Here is a 12,425-nt window from a genome sequence, read left to right on the forward strand (position 1 = left end):
CATGTATACATGTATGTATATAAATGCCTTGATTGAACTTGATTGCTAATCACAAATCATTTTTGACAATAGCCAATCGTAAGTAGACGAATTGAATAGTTAATGGCTTAATGCATATGATTTTTATGCGTTCGTTTTGTTGTTGTTGTTATTATTTTTTATTTTTGTGAAATATATATTTGCACTAAGGTTAGATAATATATGGTGATTTCATTGAAATGTTTAATTGGTGTATTAATTATGTACAAAATATTTTATATCCATTGTGTTCAAATTAAAGGTGTTAATTTAAAATTAAATCATAGTATTAAATTTACAAAATTCAACCAAATATTTTAAATTTATGTGTGCACATTTTTTTCTCTTTTTTCTTCTTTTTCGTTATCTTTCTCTTTCGTTATCGACATTACCAATAATATCAATATTTTGCTAATATCCTTATTAGTTATGATTATTTTTTGTGTTATTATCAAATAATTTTGATTTATTTATTAATTTATTTGAGGTTCATTTGTATCTAAAAATAAATTTGATGTGTTTTTATTGGTGAATGAGTTTTTTACCGCTTGTTAAAATCTAACTCATTTTAATTTATTTGTGAATTAACTGAAATTTATTTGATATTGCTGTAAATAATATTACGTATTTTTTAAAAAAAATTCTACATGGTAGCATTACTCAAATATAAACGAAAATATTTTATATATACTATTGAAAGATTAAATTATATATTATCATATTAGCAAAAATAAGTTTTCTTTTTCAAATCTATTACTTATAAAATCTTTAGCGAAATTGAATGATAATATAATTTTTTTATACTATTAATTATCAAAATTAAATTCAAATAAATTTATTTAAAAATTATTTTAATGCAAATAATATTTATGTGCCACAACCAAATAATTTTACACTATTGAAATTTAATAAGAATTCGAGAAGATTTATGTGAGTTATCAATTAATACTTTTCTTTTAAAATGTAGTGTTTGGCAATATTAACTTATTTTACCTTATTAATAATATACATATACATATACATATACATATAAATTAAATTCCGGTTGTTTTAGAAATAAAAGAATATCTTAGCATATTCTTATCATTTTAAATACTATATCGATCTATGACACATCTCTAATTTATGGTATATGTAGCACATCTTTAATTTACTCTCCTTTTAAAAGTAATTGTTAGATATACTTGTTTATCGGAGTTGTTATATAGTGCATGTTATATATATATTTATTAAAAATTATAGTAAATATTTAAATTGATATTTAGAGAATTTTATGTCAAATATTTTAGTCTTTAATAAATTTGTATTCTTTAAAATTTTCTAAAAATTACTCTTATCAAATAAATTAATTACTATTCCACTTTTAATTAAATTTTTAATATGTATATTAGATAAATAAATTTTTAATAAATTTTATTATAAAATAATTAAATTCTAAAGCATATATTATAGGAGATATTAAATTTTTTTAGAGTGATAAAAGAATTAATTTATCTTAAGAAATAATTTTTAATAATTTATAAAGAATAAAAAATTATTTTTAAATCTAAAATTCCTTAAAAGATATGTTTACTAAAAAAATTAGTACGATTAATTGTAAGTTGTAACTCGTTAACTCATTTATACATTAATTATTAGGAGCCACTTAAATAAAGATGTCAAAAATGTCTTTTTTAAAAAAATATTTTTTAAAAATTAAAATTTAACATATATAATCAATTAAATTGTATTATTTTTATTAAAATTAGACTAGACAAATCAGTTTAACAAAAAAATTAATAAATTAAATTTTTAAACCAGTATAAATTAATATTTTTTATAAAAAATTACTACAATATTCCTATTATAAAACACAACTAAAATATTCCTATTATATATATATATATATATATTTTGAAAACTTTAAATTCTAACCTTATAACGATAGAGAAGAAAATGGTTAGAATTTAGAATTTTCAAAATTAATATATATAATAAGAGTATTTTAGTCATTTTATATAATAGGGGTATTGTAGTCATTTTTTATAAAAAAAAATATTAATTTAGATGAATTCAAAATTTGATTCACTATTTTTCGATCAAATTAATTTATCTGACATAATTTAAGTGATTATATATATTAAATTTTAATTATTAAAAAGCATTTTTTAAAAAAGATATTTTCTGCATCCTTATAAGAGCATCCCCTAATTATTTTACAAAAAGTCTCAGTAACTAACAGTTTTAATCAAACTTAGTGATCATTTAGCCAATAAATATTATTCCTTCTGAAATATCATACACGCACATCATAAAATTTCACCTCTGTTACTCGTTCCTTCCTAAATACTGGTTGTTTATTGACCCAAAATCTGTAAAAAGTGCTAACCTCTAGCACTGCTGATTATTTTATTATGGGTTTTTGGTTTAAGGGGAAAACAACTCAAGTCAACAAGGCGTGTGTCTAATCGCCTATTCCATTAGTTCAGTGAGTCCCATTTGCAGAAGAGAGAGGGAGAGAGAAAAAAGAAAATAAGAAAGAAAACAGATGTGTGTCTCTGCATTGTAGCAAGGCAAAGGGAACACAACCCAGACACACCGCCCATCACCACCACCACCACCACCTCCTCCTCCTCCTAAGCAAACACCAAAACCGCCTCTCTCTCTCTCTCTCTCTCTCTCTATAAAGTCAGAACTCTCCTCTTCTTCCTCTTTTTTGCAACCTCTCTCTCTCGACCAAAAATCATTTTCTATTTTTATTTGATTTAAATTTTTTATTATTATTTTACCTGATCTGAGAAAAGCTTCTGCACATTCCTCTTCTGCATACTCTTCTGCTGAGATGAATAATAATAACTTATAAAATACATACACACTCTTCTCGCCGGCAAGCTATCTCCGATGAAGACGCAGCCTGAACCTGCCGCCGTCGTCGCCGTACCTAACCCCGAAGGTCACCTCTCTCGCTCTCTCTGTAAAATATCACAGCTGAAAAAATTGAGGACTCCGAAAAAACCGGTCACAGTGTTTTTTTTTTTCCTTCAATTTTTGGTCTTATTTCTTCCATATTATTTCGATAATGATGTTGTTCTTATATTTTCCTCTAAGGCTTTTGCGAACGGATAGTGTGTTTTTTTTTTTTTTTGGTTTGAATTTGTTTGGACTAACTGAATGGTGGACACGTGGCGAGTGCAGAGAAGAAGAGCATCAACCCGGAGCTATGGCAAGCGTGTGCGGGGCCGTTGGTGAACCTTCCGCCGGCGGGAACACACGTCTTCTACTTCCCTCAAGGACACAGTGAGCAGGTCAACTCTAACTTAACTACCCTAACCAACTTCTCTAACATGCTGAAAAAACTGTTAAGCTTTTCGATTATGGAGTTGAATTTTGAATCCAGAATAAGCTATAATCAAAGCAAGCCTTTAATTGTTTATTTAATTGATTTGAATCTTTTATTTTCTTTTTTGGGTTTGGTTCAGGTCGCAGCGTCTTTGAAGAAAGATGTGGATGGACAGATTCCTAACTATCCTAATCTTCCATCCAAGTTGTTGTGTCTCCTTCACAGTGTTACTTTGCATGTATGGATTTTTTCTTTTTTGGTTTGGTTTGGCTTTTGTATTAGTTTTGAACCGAAGATCAATATGGAAGGTCTGGAATTCTCTTATTTTGATTGTATGTTCATTTTTGGGGATTTTTTTTTTGGCAGGCTGACCCTGAAACCGATGAAGTTTATGCTCAGATGACACTTCAACCTGTGCCTTCTGTAAGCATCATTTTGGAATGTCTCAAATGCTTTATAATTCTATAACAATATGATATGCCAAACATCAATTTATATGATACGAAGTTTTCTATTAATTTGGAGTCTGATTGTAAAGAGAAAAGGCTTGAACCAATGGGGATTGGGTTTTTTAACCGAGGGAGCTAATTCTTTGGAAAATGGTGAAAAATGCAGTTTGGCTTCGAACTGGGAGAGTTTCACACATTTAATGTGGACTATGTGTCAAACATGGCCGATATGTGTTGGAAACCAAAGGAGAAAGACCTTAAAAACTTGAAACATAAATATGCATGTTTCAAATTTTATTTTATTTTATTTTTTTGGAAACCTCACTGATTTGTTGACATGATCCATGCAGTATGATAAGGAAGCTTTATTAAGATCAGATCTTGCTCTCAAGTCAAACAAGGCACAGCCTGAGTTTTTCTGCAAACAGCTGACAGCTAGTGATACAAGCACACATGGAGGTTTCTCTGTGCCTCGCCGAGCAGCAGAGAAAATATTCCCTCCTCTTGTAAGCATAATTACTATTTCAGGCAGTTGAATAAAATTTTCAGGCTTTGATCCTTTCCATGTTTTCATGTAGGATTATTCTATGCAACCTCCTGCCCAAGAACTTGTGGCTAGGGATTTGCATGATAATGTTTGGACTTTCCGTCATATATATCGAGGTATGCGTAATATGCAGTCCTGTATATAATTTGAAACAGCAAAATTATTGGAAATTTGCTGAAGATCTTTTTATTTATTCATTATGGTTCTCACCTTAACCAGGGCAACCAAAGCGCCACTTGCTTACAACTGGATGGAGTCTATTTGTCAGTGGAAAGAGGCTCTTTGCTGGAGACTCTGTTTTATTTATACGGTGAGGGTAATAAATTGATCATTTCTGTGCTGTTTGGTGCTTGAGTGGAAGTTTTCAAAACTGTCTTGAAATATATTGAAAATCAATGTTTCAAAGCTTCAACTCACTTCAGCAAATGACCTGCATTTTGACTATCTTTCCTTCTCTTTTAAATGTTCTGGCAGAGATGAAAAGCAGCAGCTTCTTTTGGGAATCAGGCGAGCTAACAGGCAACCAGCCAACATATCATCCTCGGTATTGTCAAGTGATAGTATGCATATTGGGATTCTTGCGGCAGCTGCTCATGCTGCTGCAAATAATAGTCCCTTTACCGTCTTTTACAATCCTAGGTGAGTATCTTTACTTTTCTTTATGCTAATTTATCAGTTCTTGTATGTTTGTTCAATTACAGAGGCATGGATCAACTAATTGTTTAATGAACCCCTGTTCTCAATTATAAAGTCTTGAACTCAAAATCTTTCTTTCGTTTGCAGGGCTAGTCCTTCAGAGTTTGTTATTCCTTTAGCCAAGTACTACAAGGCAGTGTACAGCCATCAAATATCACCTGGAATGCGTTTCCGAATGATGTTTGAAACCGAAGACTCAGGAACTAGAAGGTGCATCAGTTTGAGTCCATGTATTGGAAACTTTTTTTTTTGGGGTATATATAATAGAACCTAAAAATCACCCAATAGGAATGGGCAGAAACAAACAAGCTTCAGATGGATAAATGATGTAGCAGTCTAAGCCAAAAGTATATGCCTAAGACAAGACTCCAACACCTAAGAACACCCTGTATGCCTATAGCAGCATACGAAACATGATTCCCATCAATCCTGTTCGGCATTGCTGTCAAAGATTCATAAGAACACCCAAAACAACTTCTGGTAGTGTAATTTGCATCAGAACTGCAGACTTGCTCATACAGGTAGTAAACTATCATTAGTGAGAGTGCTAAAAACCACACCTGCTCAAGAGTCCAATTCACATTACATACACTCCTATACTTAAGAGTTAACATCAGCAACATCAAATAAACCAGTATAACAGCATACCATGTATTGTAAACATAATTTCTCAAAATTGTGAATGATCAAATTAATGCCTTTATGAAGTAAGCATGTGTGGTTGATTATTGTAATTGGAAGATGTATTAACCTTGGCTTGTAACTTAGTTGCTTCCTGAAGCGTTTATTGATTTCTAGTACCACTTTGTAGCATTTTTGGAAATGAGATATTTGGTGGGGAATAGATATCATACTTGGGGATGTCTTAATGGATATTGTTAAAATAAATTCTAATTATTTCCATTGTATTTCAGGTATATGGGTACAATTACAGGAATCAGTGATCTAGATCCTGTGAGATGGAAAAATTCACAATGGCGTAATTTGCAGGTATAATATCTATTCTCCTTTTCTAATTCAACATTGTAAATTTTTCCAATCTATCAATTGATGGACCTGCACAAGTTGTAAACAGTGTTTACCGACTCACGTATGATTGGTCAGGTTGGTTGGGATGAGTCAACTGCTGGGGAAAAGCGTAGCAGGGTTTCACTTTGGGAAATTGAACCAGTGACTGCTCCTTTTTTCATCTGCCCTCCCCCGTTCTTCAGGGCCAAGAGACCAAGACAACCAGGAATGCCTGGTAAATAATTCTACTATTTATTATTTGCATTCTAGTTCCGAAAATAAAATATATTGGATTTTTTCTCTCAAGAATTCTTTGCTATATGCTTTTGACAAATTTTAAGTTCACCTTGCAGATGATGATCCATCTGATTTCGATAATCTTTTCAAGCGGACAATGCCTTGGCTTGGTGATGATATGTGCATGAAGGATCCTCAAGGCCTACCTGGCATGAGCTTAGTTCAATGGATGAACATGCAGCAAAATCCTAGTCTTGCTAACTCAATGCAGCCTAATTATGTACCATCATTGCCTGGATCTGTTTTGCAAAATCTTCCTGGTGCAGATATTTCCCGTCAGCTGGGGTTTTCTTCTTCACAAATTCCTCAGCCTAACAATGTAGCCTTCAACACTCAGAGGCTTCTTCAGACTGCACAACAACTTGATCATCTTCAGAAGCTACCGTCAACATCTGTCAACTTGGGAACAGTGATGCAGCCGCAGCAACAGTTGGGTGATATCTCTCAACAATCTAGGCAGAGCTTAGGAAGTCAAACTCTTCCACAGAGTCAAGTTCAGGCCCAGATCTTGCATCCCCAGAATCTTGTCCAAACAAACAATATTCTTCAACAGCAACAATCATCCATTCAAAACCACCAATTCAATCGAAGTGTCCCTCAGAACCCTCCACAGCAGCAGCAACAGCAACAGACAATTATGGGTCAGAATCAGCAACAAACTATGGTCCCATCTACTATACCTGACCATGTTCAACAGTTACAGATGTCTGATAATCAGATTCAGCTTCAATTGTTACAAAAGCTTCAACAGCAACAGCAAACACTCTTAGCACAACAATCTGCGCTGCAGCAGCCTTCTCAACTTGCTCAAATCCAAGATCAGCAGAGGCAACTGTTAGATGCAGCACAGAGCTTCTCTAGGTTAGTCCCTCCTGGTCAAGTGCTTGAAATTCCTCCGGTACATCAAAATTCACTCCCAGAGAGTAATGCTATCACAAATCAAATGACAAAGGCTAATGGTCGGAGCAATATACATATCTCTCATTTGCCTCAGCAGCCAAAGCTTCAGCAACAATCTGGCTTGCTGCCTGAGATGTCTGGTCAAATGGCACTTCCCCCTACCCCTTCACCAAACCAGCTCTCTGCTGCTGGCAGTGGCATACTGAATGGAGCAGCTGTAGCTGGACAATCTGTAATTACTGATGATGTTCCATCTTGCTCCACCTCACCTTCTACAAATAACTCTGCCAGTGCAGTTCCATTATTGATAAATTCCCGATTACATAGAAGCTCAATAACTGCTGATGACATGGCTCAATCTACTGCAACATTATTGAGTTCAGGTGCTTTAGAAACCATGTCATCAGGTGCAAACATGGTAAAAGATTTACAGCCCAAGTCTGAAGTCAAGCCTTCTTTAAACATCTCCAAAAATCAGAATCAAGGGAGTTTGCATCAGACATACTTGAATGGTGCTGCTGCTCAAACAGATTATTTGGATACATCATCTTCTACAACTTCAGTTTGCCTATCTCAGAGTGATGCTCACATGCATCAGAATAACAACCCGATGTCTTACAATCCACAGTCTATGTTGTTTAGAGACAACAGTCAGGATGGGGAAGTTCAGGCAGATACTAGGAGTAATGTTCCATATGGCAATAATGTTGATAACCAAATGGGAATGCCATTGAATCCAGATTCTCTTTTACCCAAAGGCACAGTGGGGATGGGGAAGGATATGTCGAATAATTTCTCTTCAGGAGGTATGCTTGGGAACTACGAAAATAACAGAGATGCTCAGCAGGAACTTTCATCTTCAATGGTCTCTCAAACATTTGGAGTCCCTGATATGACCTTTAATTCTATTGATTCAACAATAGATGATAGTAGCTTCTTGAATAGGGGTGGATGGGCTCCACCACCACCACCACCGCCATTGCCAGCACCACAGTTTCAGCGTATGAGGACATATACCAAGGTATATATTTAACTATGTTGCCATTTTGGTCTGTCTAGTCCTCGATGGTGGACATGCGCTTCTTCATGTGCCTGTATAATTAATTATTCTACTCTAAATGAGCTCTATGTAAATTATATCCTTGTAGGTTTATAAACGAGGAGCTGTTGGAAGGTCCATAGACATCACTCGGTATTCAGATTATGAGGAGCTTAAACACGATCTAGCTCGCAGATTTGGCATAGAGGGCCAGCTGGAGGATCGACACAGGATAGGCTGGAAACTTGTCTATGTAGATCATGAAAATGATGTTCTACTAGTGGGAGACGACCCTTGGGAGTAAGTCTATAATTTTCTTTTATCTTTGCCTATCTTTGAGCATGTTCCTAGCTGGCTAGAAAATGTCAATAACCATTTTTGTTGGTCATGTTAGTCTATGAACTGGAAGGTGTTGTTTTTAGGATAGATGCATCTCCCTCTGTGTGAAAATATCCAATGTACGATGGCATATGATAATTCAGAGGGATATGCTTACTAACAAATAACTCTACTACCTGATTTTTTTATTTTCTTCAAGATGTCAACAACATGAAAATTAGGACAAAGTGCAAGTTATTTTTTTAAAAAAAGGGTTAAAGTGCATTTTGTATTTTCGAGTTATTCCTGAATGCCAATGACACAATGACAGCTGCACACATGTTTAACTTTATACTGTAATTCCCAACATCCCGAATTGTTCTCTTTTAATAGATTAATTGTATGTTTCATGATATTTCAGGGAGTTTGTTAATTGTGTACGCTGTATCAAGATTCTTTCTCCCCAAGAAGTACAACAGATGAGCTTGGATGGAGATTTTGGCAATGCTAGCCTTCCAAATCAAGCTTGTAGCAGCTCTGATGGTGGGAATACTTGAATGTAGTCAAGTAATGTTAACCATTCTTCCATGGTAACTTAGGTATTTTCTAGGAGACATAACTTATTGTCCCAATGGCGGTTATTATGCCGTTGCGGACTTTCGTGTCCTGCATCAGGACTTAAAAGTGATCTTTTGCAGTTCAGAGGAGTAATTTTGGCGCTGCTGTGTGCATGCAAATTTGAAGAGCCAAACTAAGGTGGAGAACTAACTGCTGCTAATGCTACAACTTAAACCAAGGTGTTAAAACTGGTACTGTATTCACCCTGGGAAAGTTTGCTGTGTATGAAGGCACAGATATGTTGTTGTTGTTGTTGTAATATTGAACATAATTGTTCTGGGCACAGTTAGAAATGTTTAATCAATTGTATTGTAGAAAGAAAGGGTTTAAATGTTTAATATTACTCCATAGTTTTGATTGTATAAATTAAATTTATAGGTTTGCTGTCTTTTAGAGGACATTCTGACTTTATTTTTCTAATAGAACAACATTAGGCAACTATTTTGCCTAAGATTCTCTATCATTTGGACACCATAGCTTGATAGCCAAGAGGTAGAGAAACTTCATTTTTGTTGTAAGCTGAAATGGATACTTGGAACTGAGTTTAGGAATTGATGGAGCTAATGGAGCTGTATTGGCTGTGCAATAGTTAACAAGTGATCATGTTTTCGTTTTTACTTTTCAAAAAGTAAGGTGAGCTACTAAGTTAAAATTATTGATATACACATGGACTGAGCGTTTGGTTTATTCCTGGAAAATAAGTTATGTGCTTGACTTGAGACATCATGTCTTTTTCTCCATCCACTGTTACTCTGATTCAGTCACTGTTGATGAGGACAACAGTAACGAACCTTAAAATCAAGTCTGAGACTCCAAATCTTTCTTTGAGTGGTCAATTTTAGTCTCCAATTTTTCCTTAACTAACTAGTTGATCTCTAAACTTACACATCATGACTTCCTGAGAGACAAATCAACAGTGATGCCTTTTGTTTGGGGACTGATTTGTTTTACTGTGTGCAAGTTTGGACCAACATGGTAATTAAGAAAAATTAGTATTAAAGTGACCACTTATGGCTGATTTTTTTTTGGGTGGACGTGAGATGGGTGATATTCTTTAATATGGTAATTTTGAGTTTTTAAAAAATGTGGAAGGTACATAAATTATTGGGTCCAATTACTGTACCTTAAATATTTTATTTTTTTGAAGTAGAAAAATCGAAGGGTTCAATTTTTTGTATTTTTCATAAATCGGAGAATTCGATTTTTGTATCCAAAAAAATCGAAGAATCTGATTTTTGTACTCCAAATTAATCGGTGTCACATTTGAGAGGAACACTCCAACAATTCATAATCCTAAAAAACACTATTCTCAACCCAATATTAAAAAAAAAAAGTGACCACTGACCACTAAAAAAATGAAATGCATTTAATGTAGCGTTTGTTTTGAGGTACTAGGACAGAGACTGAGGGACTAAGACTAAGTATCATGTTTGTTGGCTCAGAGACTGGTACTAAAATTTCTGTCTCTGTCCCTAAAATTTCAGTATTTCAGTATTTCAGTATTTCAGTATTTCAGAGACTGAGGGATACAGGGGACTGAAATTTTTAAAGACAAAGACTGAAACTTTAATAACATTTTATACCTAAAATATACTCATTTCAATTAATTAATTCTAATTTTATCTTTTGTACAAATTAAATTAGAATTTCATTCTTGTTTTAGTTTCTGTCTTCCATTTTATACCAAACAGAATACTAAAATTTATTTCTGTCTCAGTCTCAGTCTCAGTCTTTCAGTCTGTCTCTCCACCAAACGCTACCTTAGAATTTTACTTTAAAATCAATAGTGATGCCTTTTTTCTTTCGGGCAAGTTACAGTGTTACACCCTTGCACATACCCCTTCCCTTCTCCATGGATTCTATATAGCACCTCCCTAATTGTTGTTGTTGTTTTTATTTATTTATTTATTTTTTAATTTCTTACCTTATTCCTCCAATCTTGCATGACAAGGACTAAGCTGTTGTGAATCGGAGCATCATTTAGTTGTGAATGTATTTACTATTTAGCTAATAAAAGAGTGGATTAACAGGTACGTTAATGTTCATTAACACACTTACACACATTAGTAAATTATAAAACCAATGATAATTAAATTTTCACTTTCTCTTAGTTTAAAAATCTTCTTCCCTTCGAAATTGGCGGGATCAAATTTATATAATATAATTTGTATGTAACATAATAACATGACAACAGAGTGTGGATAATATTACCGAATCAGGTCCCTACAATATCAGGAGCAGCCATTTTTGGATACATGTGGTCCGTCGATTCTCCTGAACATAAAAGACGATGAACGGTTATGATGAAATCTTAAAGGGTATAGGGAGAAACACAAAAGAAGAGTGAGTGCTCGGGGTGAGCACGGGTAGCGGGTACCCGATTACCCACCCGAACCCGAACCAAACCAATCAAATTGGTTCTGGAACCGACGGGTAATCGGGTCCAACCCGAACCAAACCAATAACATTTGCTGATGATTGGTTCGGGTATCGATTTTGGGGGCGCGGAACCCGAACCAACCCGTATACCCGATCATAATTAATTAAATAATATATATATATATATATATATGACTTTTTATGTGTTTTCTAACTCATAACCCTAATCATATCTCACTAATGTTTAGATTTTAATATGTTTTAGTTTTAGCTTCTTTCAAAGATTATTCACTAGATTTTTATATTTAACTTCTAATATTTTTATTGCACTTTTATATTTTCATTAGACAAGATTATTTACTATTAATATGTTTGGATTTTGATGAGTTTAATTTTTAATGTATTTGGTATTTAATATGTTTGCATTATTTCTGTTGATGTTACATGTTTAGTGCATGTTTGGGCGCCATTATTTTGTTAAAAAAAGATCTTTTTTCAATGAAAAAAGATCTTTTTTTATTTTTTAACGTGTTTGGCAAATTTCTAGTAGTAAAAGTAAAAGCACTAGTAAAATAAAAAAAAGATCTTTTTTGAGAAGCTGTAATTTACATCTTTTTTTAAAAGATCTTTTTTCCTTAAAAAAAAGATATTTTCCATGTAATAAATAAACAAAAAAGTACTTTTATATTGTTATACCCAAACATAATTGATTGATAAAAAGACCTTTTTACATGACATATCCAAACATAAAATTACTTTTACTTCTCTATAAGATCTTTTAAAAAAAGATAACTCGAAAAAAGATCTTTTCTTAGAAGCTCACCCAAACAAGCCCTT

General features: G+C 33.4%; 1 protein-coding gene across 3 annotated transcripts; it reads left to right on the plus strand.

Annotated features, from left to right (window-relative positions):
• Nucleotides 1–2,301: 2,301 nt before the first annotated feature.
• LOC107644497 (auxin response factor 19-like) lies at nt 2,302–9,805 on the plus strand. 3 transcript variants are annotated; one of them, XM_088487805.1, is made up of 15 exons: nt 2,302–2,950; nt 3,193–3,302; nt 3,477–3,575; nt 3,704–3,760; nt 4,137–4,292; nt 4,365–4,449; nt 4,553–4,643; nt 4,808–4,972; nt 5,117–5,239; nt 5,944–6,019; nt 6,134–6,272; nt 6,391–8,255; nt 8,383–8,573; nt 9,013–9,190; nt 9,290–9,805. In XM_088487805.1, exons 1-14 carry the CDS (start codon nt 2,899–2,901, stop codon nt 9,146–9,148), a joined length of 3,345 nt encoding a protein of 1,114 aa, XP_088343931.1. In that variant the 5' UTR covers nt 2,302–2,898; the 3' UTR covers nt 9,149–9,190; nt 9,290–9,805. The 3 variants fall into 3 exon arrangements, with proteins under 3 accessions (XP_088343931.1, XP_088343932.1, XP_088343930.1); XM_088487806.1 differs by having other exon boundaries at nt 2,394–2,950; nt 9,013–9,181; XM_088487804.1 differs by having other exon boundaries at nt 2,394–2,950; nt 9,013–9,805.
• The last annotated feature ends 2,620 nt before the right edge of the window (nt 9,806–12,425 follow it).

Source organism: Arachis ipaensis, chromosome B5 (assembly GCF_059453495.1).
Source record: "Arachis ipaensis isolate K30076 ecotype BB chromosome B5, ASM5945349v1, whole genome shotgun sequence".
Taxonomy (NCBI): Eukaryota; Viridiplantae; Streptophyta; class Magnoliopsida; order Fabales; family Fabaceae; genus Arachis; species Arachis ipaensis.